We start from the raw sequence: 16746 nt of genomic DNA on the forward strand, positions 1-16746 counted from the left end.
CAGATTTAAGTTTTTACACCTGAAAGGAAGGATGATAGGATATGTATTTTATGTGTTCTGAAGCTTAAATGAGTTACTATGCTACATACAGTAAGTGCTACATACATTATCTAGTACACCATAAAATGCAGTAAATGTCAGCCAAAATATAAACAACATGAGGGTTAAAGAAGTGTCTTTTGGGGGCTGGGAATATGGCTTAGTGGCAAGAGTTCTTGCCTCATATACATGAAGCCCTGGGTTCAATTTCTCAATACCACATATATAGAAAAGACCAGACGTGGTGCTGTGGCTCAAGTGGCAGTGTTAGCCTTGAGCAAAAAAGAAGCCAGGGGCAGTGCTCAGGCCGAATTCAAGCCCCAGCACTGGCAAAAAAAAAAAAAAAAAAAAAAAAGTGTCTCTTTAGTACCTGTTCCATTCAAAAAAACAAAAAAATGAACGAAACAAAACCACATGACTTCTCTCCCCATTAGAATATCATGGAAGCAGCAATTCAGTCCCATAACATTCAGCCTTAGAAGGAACACATTAATTGCACTATGTAAATGCTGACTCCCTACTTAACAGAATTCATGATGGAGACCACTATCAGGGAGTCTACAAAATGGATAAGTTTACAAGGAATTACTAAAACCATCTACCTGTTCTATCACTAAAGTCAGTATCAACATGGATACTAACATCCTTCTAGAAATATAAATACAAAATGCTTTAACTCCAGAAAACGAAAGTCACAAATAATCAAATTCCAATTTCCATTAAGTATACTGTCATAATTTATAATAGGTATAACAAGTACCTGTCAAATGTTTGTTTCAAGTTGGCTCTTTGTGCGGTGGGGGGGAGGGGGGGCGGGGGAGACAGTTCTAGGGCTTGGACTCAGGGCCTGAGCACTGTCCCTGGCTTCTTTTTGCTCAAGGCTAGCACTCTTATCACTGTAGCCACAGTGCCCACTTCCGGCTTTTTCTTTATATGTGGTGCTGAGAAATCGAACCCAGGGCTTCATGCATGGCTAGGCGAGCACTCTACCACTAAGCCACATTCCCAGCCCCTCAAGTTGGTTCTTATAAAGACTTAAATATGTGAAAACACAGAGGACTTATAAATTCAGTCAGACATTTGTCTAATCTTTTCCTCTTCAACTCCCTGGTATAGACATCCTCAACTAGATCTAAATAAGTGTTTTCTGCCCTTCCCCAGCCTCACACCAGTCACAGGTAGCCACTTCACCACAATACAGATCACTATGTGGTTTCTAATACTCCTGTGTAAAAGCAGCTCCTCTTCTGTGAACAAAAAGCTATGATGACTGAATTCATTATTTACAGAACTGTAAAAAGCTCTTTTGACGGGCAACATTTTAAGGCATCTCCATAACTTGAGAGAAAGAATCTCAAACTGGTATTTTTTATATACTTCAAGGTCTCCTCAAATCTCCCTTCATTGCAAAGCTTTCCCCTGAAACTGTCTACCAAAATACACAAAATATACCATTAATCAGACACAAATTCTTTTTTTCTACTTTATCAATCACTTTTCCTATATGATTACAAACTCTCTCATTACTCGAAGCATATATCTTGAGTCTATTCATAGGATCTCTACATCTCATTCTCCCATGTTCTAAATTTTGAAGTATGTAAAACAAGTACGAGAGCTCATACTTGTTCTCCAACTGTGTCCTTTCTCCTAGTCTAACAGCAAGACTGTGTATATTCCAAACAATGTTCAAAGGGTATAGGAGGGAACATATATGTAGCACATAGTTCCTTCCTAAATGGGGTTTACAATTCCAGTATAAATGCACTGTTATTTCTGATCAAGTATAAATTTTTTTTATAAAATAATAACTGAATTTATGACCACATGTGAAATCAGCACAAACTAAAAATTGCCTTCCTCTTCCTCCTGGCATGGCAGTATAGGTTCCAATTCAGTTATCATATTCTCCATGGAAACGTAACTACAGCCATAAAATGGAACTAGTTCCTCTTTCCCATGGGCCTCTATGACACTTTGCTTAGTTTTTATAAACCAAATGTCACACAATCTCATTAACTATAGTATATCATATTTTATATTATATTTAATTGAGTCTAAGATGCAAGTGACCATAGGAAAAAAATTGTTATGAAATGTCTGTTTTTAAGTTGTATTCCAATTTCAAAGATGCCAAAATATAAAATCACTTTCCTAGAAACAAAGTATCTTGTACAACAGATTTTATATTCTGCAAAGGTAAAAAACATATCAGTTCTTTAGCTTTTCACACCTATTACAACGTTTGACATATAATATGGGAAAATAACAGATCTGAGGCTTTTCCGATCTTTAACCATGTTTTTCGTATCAATAATCTTTTGGTTTTCATATTTAATAACCATTTACTTCACTGCAGTAGCCATTCTGACTTCATCACTAAAATACTTCAATAACATCCTTCTAACTAGGTTTCTGATTTCCATCTAAGTTTTTCATATTTGTTTGAGACAAGGTCTCTATGTAGCCCAGGCTGATCTTAAATGTCAGCTTCCTTTCAGAGCTCTGGAATTACAGGTAGGCTAGGCTACAACACTCACTATATATACATTTTATTATATAGAAATACTAATAAATTTTTTGCATCACAAATATTTCCATGTATCTCTTTACACAGTAGTTCAGGTTATTTGAACTTATTTTTATTGTTTTCGTAGAATCTCTTCTTCAAATAAAATGTTAGGAAATAACCACAAAACTTTTCTAGCTTAAGTGGGGATGGCATGCTGCTCACTAAGTAAATCCTGAGCTGCTCTGTAACATCCTTATGCTCCTATGGAACAGAGGAAAGAGAAAACAAAAAAAAAGACACACTTCTGTGATCACTATAAACTTCCAGGTGAGAGCTTTATGCTTTTACAATCTTTGGTCCCTGCCAAACTTACTTCAAGTTCAACAAGTTGACTCAGACAGGGTCTCTCTCTTCACCTTTCTACTCCCACAGGCGCAAATGTCCACCTTTCAAACTAATCTTTGAGGATTATGTCAAGACCTATCTCTACCACAGAAAGCTTTACTTATATTCTCCAATACACTGATATTATCTGTCTCTTATGCAGTTACAGCTGCTATATAATTATTTCTTGCGCGTAAGCAGCATCTCCCCTGACACAAGCATCCTTTTAGGTCAGGTTGAGTATATGTCAGAACCTAATAAACCTCACATTTACCTCTGACACATAACTCATACTAACATCCTTCATCCCTCATCTTCACATTCTGGATTTGAAAATTTCGCATGGTAAATTAGCAATGTAAAACTGTGAGTGCTTTCTAGAGTTTGGTCTCAGAATCCTAGACTTTCCAACTGTTCTCTAATTCCACTCAAGAAAGAACAATCACATTATTCATAGTAAAGTACCAGTATCAGAAATGCAACTGTAATTAAAAAGTTAATGAGATAAAATAACTACAAATTCAGTGTTGGGCACTGAATTTAAAATACTAAAGCCTTAGTTAGTACTCACCAAGTTAAAAAGTAAATAACAGAAAAATAACACCTAAAATAAGTTTTAAAAATAAGGGAGAACAAAAATACATTAAGTTCTAAAGTCTTGCATACCTTGCATCTCAGAATTTATACTAATTATATTATTATATTGCTTCTGACAAAAGGCTGTGTTACCCTTAACACCTCCAATCGTAAGTTCAATATTTATAGAACATTTATGCAGTACTCTGACCATAAACTAGACAGAAGAATAGAATGATATGCTAAACATTTACAGAACCCTCAGTTTTAGAATTATGACTCACAATCTAATAAAATTTTGTACATAGTACAAAAAATTCTATACTATCTCCTAGAGATGGACATTCAGCTTTTATTAATTCATTACAAACTGTGTGTACATGCTGTTTTCTTGTAGCTAACAAAAACAAATTAAATCAGTTTGTTTTTAAGTCTCAGTTAAAAAAAACCACCACTCTGATTATAGCTAAAGTACTTTCCACATTTCATATCAGGAATTTTCCTTACTTACTATGCTTGCCAGTTTGTCAACATTCCAATTAAAATGTGCAACCCAGTACTGTAGAAATACTGCATAAGTGGTCTGACAAGTACTATGTACAGAAAAAGCTTTCCTCTCAGTTCATATTAAGCCCATTTTCCCAAGTCCTATTGCAAGCTAAGTTTTTAATCCTGAAAGTATATAAGTCACCTCAGAGGATCTTAACCTTCCCAGAATTCCAGCCTATTAAAGTTATTCTGAAACATAATTCTATTTCCTGTTATATTACAGCAATATCTCAGCTTTTTCTAAATTTTTAATTTAAAAAAAAAAAGGCCTCCTTCAACCTGGTATTTGGGGTGGGGCGGGGGGGGGGGGCGGGAGGTACACAGGACTATATCAAGGACAAAAATCCCATACCAAATTAACTAGACTGCTATTGAGGAAGATAGTCAACACTTTTCATCTGAGTGCAACCAGATAAAAGCCTTTAAAAAGTCAAAGTCATGACTAAAAATATTGAAATCAAGACACACTGTATTAACATAATTTTCTTGGTATACTCATCAGAAAATCCTAAATAATGAACATGTAAATCTAGTTTCTTAAGTAAGCTCATACTGATTCTCTTTGATCCAAGCATTCTTTTTAAATGTATAAGGGCAGGTAACTTGAAAATTCATTCAAGGACTCTTAAGGATAGCTATACAGATGATTTGTCTGTAGTTTAAGATGTTTTGAAAAAGTGGGATGTTTACTGATGCTCAACCTTCTGGCCCTTTTTCTTTTGTTGCATAATTTTACATTTTGTGGTTGTTGTTTTAACTATACTGGGGTTTGAACTCAGGGTCTTGAGATCACTAGGTGGACTTGCTTGCTTGGCTGGTGATATACCACTCAAGCCACACATCCAGTGCTAGATTATTTTTAAGTTACTGATACTAACCTACAACTCTATCTGAAATAAAGTTCCATCTGACCAAAGATTATAATCATCCCTATCATACTTCCAAAAATACCCCTAAGTGTATTCTACCTCCTCATTTACCTTGAAGAAATTATCTCAGAAAGTTACAGTACTAGTCATCAGTCAGAACTACATTTTTCTTGCAGAACAGAAGCAGAGAAGAAAAGTTCTGCATTTTCTGCCTTCTCTAATATTTTACTCAGTAAGTCTCTCTCTTTGATTTAAAGTTTTCAAGTTGTTTAGAATAATTTTTATTTTTTAATATAATTTTACTGTTATTAAGTTGTACAGAAAGGTTACTGTTTCATAAGTCAAGTAATAAGCACATTTCTTTTTTTGGACACTGTCACCCCCTCCCCCTTCACTTTCCCCTCCTGTCCTTACCCATAAGTGTTTCAAGAAATTTTAAAACCTGACAATAGTTTCTTTTCTTGACATTATTCTTAAAATGTCATGCAGAGTTTGTCTCATTCTTAATCCCATATGCCTCCCCATAACTCCCACGTAAGTATTTTAAAAACTAAGCATAATGTGGAGGTACACTAGTTTTAATTTACCTCTTCTCTTACCACTTTTGGTTATAATCTTCTCAGTGCCTCAACTTGTTATAGCAAGGAGACCTTGACTGCGAAGCATTTCAATTTTTGAAAACACCTACACTTTTAATGTTTCATCACACACACACACACACACACACACACACACACACACTCTAATCTATCTATGAATGGCTTTATCCTTTTAGCCTTTTATATATTATGAACAATAACAGAATTGAAATTAGAGAAGATATTCAATTGTGGATTTCTCACCTGCCATACTGGCAGGTCTTAGTACATGATTTCGACCAAGCATGGTGTAAATAAACAAATAAATAAATGAAAAAAATTATAATTTCTATGCACACATTACACAGTTGATTTGATGAAGAAAACCACTCTGTCAGTCCAGTGTTAGCATCAGTTATTAAAAATCATTGTGTGAGTCAGGCACCAGTGACTCAGGCCCTGAGTTCAAGCTCCAGAACCAGCACACACACAAAAATTGAGCCAGCTGTTTCCTTGCCCTTACTTTTATAAAAATATGTATCCTAAAAAGACAAATGGTGCCTTAAAGCCAAGTATGGGCTAAATGTATGGTTCAATGGTACAGTGCCATGCCTAGCAAGTACAAAGTCGAGTTCAATGACCAGTACCACCAAAAAGAAAAAAAAGTAAAAATGCATGTGCTTAATTAAAGTGATTGTTATTTTCTCATTTTGCTAACAAAAGACTTGGGTCACAAACCCCAAAGTACGGTGGGGAAAGAAAATCAGAGCAGAAGTCAAGATTTTAGCCCTCACCTTTCCACAAAATACAAGTGATTCAACCTTTCTGGGCATCAGTTTTGTTTTTGTTTTCAGAAACAGGGTTAAGGAATGAGGGTTGGAAGTAGAACTTCAGTTAATTTTAAGTTTGCCTTTCTACCTACAATTTCATTAAGTCTTCATCTCTCCTCATACTTACATAAGCAATTTGTTTCAACAGGTTTCCTTGTACATACTTTTCTTATACACTAAGTAGTAAAATGTGTGTATTATGAACTTCTTTTCTTTTCTTTTTTTTTTTTTTTTTTTTTTCGGCCAGTCCTGGGCCTTGGACTCAGGGCCTGAGCACTGTCCCTGGCTTCTTCCCGCTCAAGGCTAGCACTCTGCCACTTGAGCCACAGCGCCGCTTCTGGCCGTTTTCTGTATATGTGGTGCTGGGGAATCGAACCTAGGGCCTTGTGTATCCGAGGCAGGCACTCTTGCCACTAGGCTATATCCCCAGCCCTATTATGAACTTCTTGAATCAGAAGAGTACACACGTGACATATACAATCGGTTAGCATGCCAAGTGTCCCTACTATACTATCAATCCTTGATGTGTCATCTCCAAGTACTTTTAAAAAGACACTGGAAAATCTAATCCACATTTCTGATTTTACGTAAAGCACTAAAATTCCTTTATAAAGAGACTTTAGCAGCAATATCAAAAGGTCACGACCGTAAGCCATAATTCCAAGATTCCAACTAAAATGTTATCATTTTATAAATCTGTGTAAGATCTGTAAGATCTATATATGCTGCCTTTCCCTATCTTCCTTCCTCCTCAAACTTCCTTTTCTTCCCTTCAACTTATTTTTATACTTGGCCTAATACGCTTTCAGTGTGAGGATTTGAAAAACAGTCAATTTTTACCATTCAGGAAGATGGATCACAAATTTAAGGCTAGCTTAGGCTACACAGAAGTTCAAGGACTAAATATATAGTAAGACTCTGACTCAGAAAAATAAATAAAATTATAATGCAGATCATTAAAATTATGTTTCCTTTGCAAAAGATGCCCCCATTAAAAATTAATGTGGCTCTACATTGAGCCCTTTTTGTCTTCCACGGAGAAAAAAAATCTAATGGGTAAAAACAACTTGGCAATTCAGAACTTAAATCATTTATACAATGTACAATGTATATAAACTCCTTATAATTAAGTCCAATCTGTAATATATATTTGAAGATGTTAGAGAAATAAAATTACAGGAATAAATCTGACTTACCTGAAGAAGAAATAATCACCCACAAGTGTAATTATATGTGTATATGTACATAAATTTTAGCAATATGATCATTAAGACGCCTACTAGATAATTCCAAACCAATATAATGTATAAGGCCATGGAAAACGATATTTGCATTAAACCTCAAGCTGATTTTCTACTTTCAGCAGCCCTAGAAATAAAAAACCTAGTCATATAGGTTTATTCTACTAGATCAAATTAGGTTTTAAAATGAAATATAAATCTCAATATGTTTATCGGTCCTCATTTTTACCAGTAAGAACTGGACCTTCCAACTAATCACTATATACATGAATATAGATATATATAGATATAGATCCCTAGGTTTCATGGTATAAGAATTAGGTAAGAAACTCAAATTCTTTTTCTTTTCATTAATTTGGGTAGGCTTTTAATTTCTTTTTATAATGATCACACATACCAGGAAAACTGAGCTATATATACCCCTAGCCTGACTTTGAATTTACTTATTCATTTATTTTTGCAATGTTGAGGTTTGAACTCAAGGGTCTCATATTTTAGAAATGTAAATTCTTTATTTTTTATCTTTCCTGAAAAGGTGATGAGCAGGGGGTTTACAGTTATGTAAGTAAGATAATGATTACATTTGTTTTTTTAAAACACTGTTTGGAAATCTAAATTCTTAAAGGATCAGCAGTATCTTATTAAGTCTAAATTTTCTATGTGGGAAAACTCATATATGAAACAGTAATTTCTACTAAAATTGACAAAGAAATTCATGAAGAAAAAGAACTATAACATGATAAACAAAATTGCTATCCACTCCCAAGTAAATTGCAGATTTAGATAGCAATAGTCCTTAAATGTTCTCAATTCTTTAACGACTGTAACTCATGAAATTCACTTTATGCAAGGATGCATAAAGACACAGTGAAAACAATGGCAAAACTTCTACCATCTTCCCTTAGTTAAAATAACGGAGGTTCTTAAGGCAGTAACAGTTGCTGTCTCCATGCTAGGCTTTAAGTAAAGTGAATCCCAATAAGGAAACAAAAAAGTAGACAGGACTTGTATTTAATTCCTACTATAACCCTAAGTAGTTGAATGTTAGATAATAGGCCTGGAGATTGGGAGTTTCAAATAAAGCCGAGGCACAGAAACACATTTTGCTGAATATGTTACACCAAGGCCAAAACAGTTCTCATTTCATAAAACTAACTATGAAGTTCCCCAACTTCAAGAACTGGTTTCATTTAACTTACCTTACAGGATTTGTTTTTTTCCATCTGTCCATATCATTCAGACATCCCCTACCTCCTGAAGAGTAAAATAGGGAGGGATGGTGGAAAAATTTAAGCCCTTTCCTTGAACCAGCTGTTACAGTCTGTTACTGGCAATTAACAATTTTTTTCAAGCCCTGGTTATACTTGTCATGAGCATGTTCCTATCTATGAAAGCTAAAAATTTATTGCAGAAAAACAGAGAATAGTACAGGGACTACCAAGGCTAGGACAAAAATGGGGAGAGGATCATACGTAAGCAGATACAAAGGTGCAGCTGCACTGGAAGAGTTGGACAGAGGGCATAATATCTAATAGTCTACATCACAGTATGTCAACTATGGTTAACAACAATTGAGTATTACAAAATAATTACTTGTACAGAGCATTTTGAATGTTCCCAACACAAAAACAAAAAGCTGTCTCTGAGGTAATAGATAAGTCAATTACCCTAGTATGGTCATTATACAATGTATACATGTATTGGCATGTCACACAGTATCTTATAAATATGTAAAAACATGTACAGATGTGTCCATTAGAAATAAAAATATATACCTTTAAAAAGTTTAAATGAGAGCTGGGAATGTGGCTTAGTGGTGGAGTGCTTGCTTAGTATGCATGATGCCCTGGGTCCAATTCCTCAGTATCACATAAACAGAAAAAGCCAGAAGTGGCACTGTGGCTTAACTGGTAGAGTGCTAGCTTTGAGCAAAAGAAGCTCAGGGACAGTGCCCAGGCTGAGTTCAAACCCCAGATCTGGCAGAAAGAAAAAAAAAATGTTTAAAGGAGCCAGTTACTGGTGGCTCACACCTGTAATCCTAGCTACTCAGGAGGGTGAGATCTGAGGATTGCGGTTCAAAGGCAGCTTGGGCAGAAAAAAGTTCCCTGAGACTCTTATCTCCAATTAACCACTTACCAACCAGAAATGGTGCTTTGGCTCAAAATGGTAGAACACTGCTAGTAGACTTGAGCAAAAGAGCTCAGAGACAGTGCCCGTGCCCTGAGTTCAACCTACAGACTTATGGGGGAATTTTTTTTTTAATGTATTAGGGTTAATTTATTTCTACAAATTAAATAGCCATTCTCCTAGAAGGAAAATATAAATTACCAAAAAAGTACTTAAAAGCAAAGGAAACTTGAGAGTAGTGGTACAACCTTGGCACAGCAAAGGCTGAGGCAGGAAGATTTTGAGTTACAGGCTAGCCTGAACTACAGGGAGAGAACGTGCCTCAAAAAAAAATAGGGAGGGCTGTGAATATGGCCTAGTGGCCAGAGAGTGCTTGCCTCCTACACATGAAGCTCTCAGTTTGATTCCCCAGCACCACATATATGGAAAACGGCCAGAAGGGGCGCTGTGGCTCATGTGGCAGAGTACTAGCCAGGGACAGTGCTCAGGCCCTGAGTCCAAGGCCCAGGACTGGCAAAAAAAAAAAAAAAAAAAATAGGGAGAGGGGGTGGTGGGGAGGGAGTGCCAGGTGCTGGTGGATCATGCCTGTAATTTCTAGCTACTCAGGAAGCTGAGATCAGGGAATGGCTAATGAAAACCAGCCAGGCAGGAAAGCAAGCCCATGAGACTCTTGTCTCCAACTAACCACCCAAAAAGCCAGAAGTGGAGCCATGTGGCTCAAGTGGTAAAGCACTATCCTTGAGCTAATAAAGCTTAGAGACAGAACCCAAGCCAAGTCCAAGCCCCAGGACAGGCACAAAAAAGGGGGGTGGGGGGGGGGGATCGCCAGCATAAATAGGTCTCAACTTCCAGGCCAATTATCTCAAGAACATAAAATAAAGTATTTGGTATTCCACTCTCAATATGTTTAAAACATAAAGCCAAAAGAAAGGTAAGAGCAACTTCACTAGTTTCATTATACCAGCAATCCCAAACTGCTATTTTCTCCATCATCTTCTGTACCTTTAAAAAATAACAACAAAAAAAGTAAAACCCCTACTATGCTACAGTAATAATAGTGTAAGATCTACAAACTAGGCCTCAATTAATTACTGACTTAAATTACAGATTAAACACTAACTTATAGAAATCAGAGGTAATTTCTTTGTAATAATTTTTAAAAGGCATCTGTATTTCTTTGTAACTCTATAACATAAAATTTAAAACCTTTGGGTTTCAGAAAATAAAATCAATGCAAAGTTCAATTGTCCTCATATACTTAAATCCTATAGCATATAAACTCATTAGGCAAAAAAATTTTCCATGAAAGTAAAGGAATAACATCTAGTGAGAGGGTTAAGCACACAGTAACCCTTTGAATATGTATTTGTATTAATGAGCAAAATTCTTTCTCTGAGGTAAGTGAACCAGCTTAGCTCCCACTAGCTTCCATATTCTGCCTTCAGGTTCACTGATGATTATTAGGCCCTTGATTCCCAACTTTATGGAGCTTTAGAATGGCCTGGAAAACTTGAAAGGCAAATTCCTTGACCCTGCAGCATCCTAAAAGATAAAGTTCCAGAATCTGGATCCTAAATTATGTACCATTCAAGTAAATCTGAGTTCAGAGATAGGAAGAACATATCCTCACAATTGTTCAGAGGAAAACTCTGGATTCTAACAGATATTAGTAAGAACAGATGAATTGACTATTTCTAACTTAAATTACTAATTGCTCCATGCTCTCAACCATAGTTCACTAATGAATGCTTACCAGTCAAGCTAAAATGGTCAAATAACTTCTGCTTTAACAAGGCAAACTGTCATTCAGCCCACTAAAATCAGACACTTTTCTGAACTACTCTAGTTAATGCTCAGAAAGAGAACAGGAAGGCAAGTTAAGGTTAAGACAGAATCACTTACACAGAATACCATATTAGTTTTAAGGGGAAAAGTCACAGATTCAAATTGCCGGAGAGATTACTATGCTGTCAATCTAACAATATGCAACTACCTAAAATTTAAAAAAATTTAAAATTCTTCCTCAGTTACCACAATAGTGTGGTAATGCTCAATACCCATACAAAGATAGTGGCTAACACACTGGATAGAACAGAAAGAACATTTCAAATATCACACAAAGTTCTACAGCATAGTGCTAATCTAGAGGTAGCAGATATCTAGATCAAAATTATAAACTAGGTTCTGAATCAGTAGGCTCTATGTGGCAATTTCCAATTTTGCACGTAAATTTTACTTATAAAAGAGCACTAGTGGGATTTTTCTGCAACTTATTTCAAGGTCATCCAGAAGTGACAAGCTTATTTATCTCATATTACCAAAATAGAAATATTTAATTAACAAGATCAGAAAGTATCAAAGGCACTAAAACCACAGCTAAATTTTCACCAAATCACAATCAATGTAAAGAATTTAATAACTAGAAAACAAAAAGCATTAATTAGTACCAGAAGATAGGTACCCAAAAGATTATACTACTTAATATGACTTGTTTTTCAAGTATCTATTTATATACATAACAACTGCTTTTATAATTGGTTTTAAAATATCCTGACTACAGTTAGTTCAAATTTGAGACATTTTACAGTCTACATGTTTGCTTTCTACCAACCTCACACTAAACATCTATAAGTAATATAATATCCATAAGATTTACTTAAATAAAAATTTCTAACCAAAGAACTATTGAATCACAATCCAGAACAAATCCTGATTGTAGGGAAAACTAGATATAAAAGTGGAGCAACTGGCAACTTAAATTTCCCTCTCAATTGTAACAGTACATAGGTTAAAACAACTCCATATAATAAAAAAGCATGAGGGACAAGATGCTGAGGGACCACAAATAACTTCCAATTTTCAAAGTCAGCCTTATTACACAGAATGACTACTTTCATGGACTCACAACTATTTACCAATTAATTTAAACCTTTCCCTCCACAAGAGATAAACTTTGTTTTAACTAGCATTCTTTCTGAAGAGTTCAGGTATACTCAAATATGATCTCTAAATTACAGAAGATAAATGATTCTAGTCAGAAAAATTTAAATAATTCTTAAGCTTACAATTTTAGTACATACAAAAGAATACTAAAAGCTACAAAAGTAAACAGGTTGTACTAATAATTACAAAGGTTGTGGGCATAATAATCCTGTTCTGCTTCCATCCCTTATGATTATCATCTACTTCAGAGATGTGTGTCAAAGCAATAATGGTTCCTTACTAGCAACTACTTAAAAGCACTTCGAAGAGAAAAGATGTAACTTACCTGCAACACTAGTGATTGTTACTGGAACTCCCTGCACTTGAACACCTGCAGCACCCAGGTTGGCAACGCTCACTGTTTGAAGGTTAGGCACTGATGCAAGCTGGGCAGTATTCAAAGTTATTGGGGCACCAGCAACAGCCACAGGAGCAATCTGAGCAAGAGTTGTCCCACCACTTGAAGACACTGGCGTGATAGTTAACTGTTGGGATAACCCAGCATTCTGAACTTGCAAATTTGAAAGACTCTGAATATTCTGAACCTGTACAGTTTGCCAACTGATTTGCCCTGAAGGTGTTAAAGTTGGAGCCCTGATAAGCACCTGAGTCGGATTTACTGCTTGAAGTTGAACATTCTGCAAAGGCTGCTGCTGGATGGTCTGAATAGTCTGCCCTGACTGAAGTTGAAATGACTGTGGTGGAATAGCCTGAATAATCTGCTGCTGAGGCTGTTGGATCTGGATCTGTTGTAGGATAGGCTGGCCTACAATCTGCACTTGCTGCAAAGAATTTGACTGATCCTGTGCATTCTGTATTCCATTGGGCTGAAGCTGGCTGGAGCTCTGGGCTTCAGACTCGGTAGCTGCAGGTGTTTGCGATTCTTCAATGGTGCGTTCAGAACTACTGGCTGATGTGCTTGCATACTGGCCTGTATCTGCTGAGCTCACTAATGTGTCACTGCTAGTTAGAGATGTAGAAGCAGTAGTTGTGCAGGTAGTGGAGGAGGAAGGAGATTCCGGCATAGTACTGGTTGAAGCAGTAGTGGTGGTGGGTGTGGAAACTAATTGATTCCCATTGGAAGTCCCACTATCAGTAGTAGTAGCAGGCTGGCCAACTTGTCCAGTCCCTCCTCCAGTAGTCACGTTGTTTATGACTGGCAAAGCTAAAGTCACTCCTCCAATGTTAATTGGTAGAGTTGTTACAACTTGAGCCTGAGTACCTGGAAGGGTCTGTAATTGCAGCGGTATTGAAACACCAGGTCTAATTTGGACTGGAACTGTCTGATTCGCCAGGTTTTGAGTAAGAATATTCCCAGAAGCTGTCCTGTTAGAAGCTGTGAGTATAGCTTGATTATTACCTGCAGAAATTAGCTGAATTTGACCCTGCAAATCCTGTAGAGATGAGCTGCTATTTGGGTTGATTTGAATTTGCTGACCTTCCACTGTCTGAAGTTGTGGAATCACTTGGTACTGCACACTACCACTTGGATTTTGTACTTGTATGACTTGAAATTGACCTGGGGTGGAAGAATTACCTGATTTAGTTTTTGTAGGAGATGCACTCCCATTATTACTGCTGGAAGAACTAGAAGTACTAGAAGATGGTTGAGAAACGTTATTTTCTTTTGAAGCAGGAGGAGTGGAGGCAACAAGTTGCCAAGCGTTTCCAGCAAGTTGCGTTGTTACCAGTTCTAGCTGTTGTGGTTGATTTTGAAGCTGCACCAATCCTTGGCTTGGATCTATAATAATTTGTTGTTGTCCAGTTGCTTGATTTTCACCAGGAGTCCCTATTTTGCTGCAAGTAGCTGCCAGTAAAGCCAGAGGAGAGGGCTGAGAGTCCTACCCAAGATGGGATCATGAAGGAGAGGGGGGGAAAAAAGTGGGTGGATTTAGTGGAAACCAGTAGTTGGAAGGGGTTATTTATTTCTTTTGACAGCTCTACACATGAGAACTTACTCAGAAGCAGCAGAAAATAAACAAAAAAAAAGAAGCATAAATAAAAGCAGGTAAGAGCTATAAGAATAAGGAGGCATATCCTGTCATGTAGAGTTTAAATAAAAGAAAATCTCTAACAAACTTTCTTAAAAGTGTTATTCCCAACTCAAAATACCCTTGGTAAAATACACAATTTTCTTACAGTCTAAGTACCTGATGTAATTTTAAACAACGTTATACTCTCAAATATGTGCAATCTCCAGGAATGTACAATTTTAAGTTCCTCACTCATAAAAGGATGCTTTGCCTGAATAAACATTTTTATTGCTCTTTACTTCTGGGTTTTTTAAAGGACACAACTCTCTCTCTCTCTCATGTTTTGGGTTGCATTTTTTTTTACATGTTTGCTTTTACCTGGGAGCCTGAGGTTTTAGGTTTTTTATTGTTATTCTCTGGCTCAGAGGTTTTCCCTCCTTCTGTAGCCATCGCTGCAGCCGCCGCCTCCTCCTCCTCCTCCTTCTTCTGATCTGCAACAAACCCCCCCAACCAACACACAGGACAACAGGTTACCAGGATTATTATTATTCGTCCTCCCTCCTCCCCTGCGCCTTCTCTCCCCCTCCACACCCCGAATATTAATCTCCATAAACCGGCGATCCGTGCACACCGGCAGGGGGTGGGGGAGAAGAAGGAAGGGAAGAGGGGAAGATCACAAAACGTGGTTTGAAACCCGACCCACCAGCTCCAGAGCAACACCCAGAAGGAGGTTGTTCCCGCTCCGACGTGAAGACAAAACACAAGCCTCCTTCCCTCCCCCCCCCCCATTCCCTCCCTCCCTTCCTCCCTCCTCCCCTTAAAGCATCGCAGCGGCCCGGGGGTAGGGGGAGAACCGAGCAGGGTCTGGGGAGGGAGGGTGGGAGGGAGGGAAGGAGGCGGCGAAGGAGATCAAGGGGGGTGGAGAATACGTACCGCTCATCCCGCATTAACAGGACAAACCCTCCGACAGAGACACTGGGATAGAGGTGGGTGGGGGTGGGGGCGAGGCGGGAGGAGAGGCCGGTCCCGCCCGCCTGCCCGCCCGCCCGCCCGCGGTGGCTCGGAGGAGGCTGTAGCTGGCACAGGCTCTGCCTCTTTTTCCGCGAATGGCCGCCGCTGGGCTGTGGCGTAGCAGCTCCTCTCTCCGCCCGAGCCTGGCTGACTCGCCCTTGATTGACAGCGGCGGCGCGCGGCGCGGGCGGCGGCGCGGGCCGGGGGCGGGGCCAGGGCGGCGCGAGCCCGGCCGACTCCCCACCCCCCTCGGCCTCTCTCCGCCGGAGCCGCCGACTCTCCACCCCTTCCCCCAGCGGATTGGCCGCCGACCTGCCGGGGGGCCGGGGCGCCGGGGCCGCCCCTCTCCACCCCCTTTCCCGGGGTTGTGCTCTCGACCGCGTTTCTCGTCCTCCCTCGGCGTCTCTAGCGCTCCTTCCCTCGGCGTCCTAGTTCAGGCGCGCCGCCGGCAGGCCCTCCATACAGCCAAACTTGTTGTCTCAGGATATCCCGCCCCCTACTCATTTCCCAGAGCCCTCCACTCAAATCCCGGCTGCCTCATCCCTCCGAGTGGCCACTAAAGACAAAAATGGAGCTCTCTCTCGAGGGAAGCAGGAGTAGCGGGTGCAGGGGCGCGCGGACTGCCGGCAGCTCCGCGCGCCGGGTGGACGGCCGGTTGCCCCCGCGCCGCGAGCATGGCTTTCCTCAGGCGCATCCGGACCCGGGCGCCCTTTTTCCTTGGCTCGTCCTCTATTGGCTGAGCTCATGCTGACGTGCGCTGAGTGGTGGGAGAAAGGGGGCAGGCCTAGACGCACAGCCTTTCGGGCCTTGTAGTTCGTGGAGGCCGCGGTGGGCCTAGCGGAGGCACCGCCTTCCTCCCGCCCCCGGCCGTGGCCAGGCTGCCGAGCGGAAAGCTGCCCGAGGGGGCGGCGGCTGCAGGGCGTGGCCGGGGCCGAATGGGAGTTGAACTGAGCGCGGAGGAGGGGGAATGGGTGTTGTTTGTCTGGGCCTATCCGCCGCCCAGGCCACCTCTGCGGCCGCCTCCTCGGCTCCAAGCCGCTCCCCGCGGGGCGAGTTCCCACCCCGAGCGCGCGGC

General features: G+C 39.5%; 1 protein-coding gene across 2 annotated transcripts in view; it reads right to left on the minus strand.

The window, feature by feature from the left end:
* Positions 1-15826, minus strand: part of Sp4 (Sp4 transcription factor) — an 85932-nt gene extending 70106 nt beyond the window's left edge. The window contains exons 1-3 of one of the 2 annotated variants that reach the window (XM_048339716.1): positions 15594-15826; positions 15039-15151; positions 12974-14528 (exon numbers count right to left, since the gene is read on the minus strand). In XM_048339716.1, coding sequence (XP_048195673.1) covers positions 12974-14528; positions 15039-15151; positions 15594-15600 — 1675 coding nt within the window. In that variant the 5' untranslated portion in view covers positions 15601-15826. The remainder of the gene's footprint in view (positions 1-12973; positions 14529-15038; positions 15152-15593) is intronic. The other variant, XM_048339717.1, reaches the window with a different exon arrangement.
* Positions 15827-16746: the final 920 nt, after the last annotated feature.

This window comes from Perognathus longimembris, chromosome 2, assembly GCF_023159225.1.
Source record: "Perognathus longimembris pacificus isolate PPM17 chromosome 2, ASM2315922v1, whole genome shotgun sequence".
Classification (NCBI taxonomy): Eukaryota; Metazoa; Chordata; class Mammalia; order Rodentia; family Heteromyidae; genus Perognathus; species Perognathus longimembris.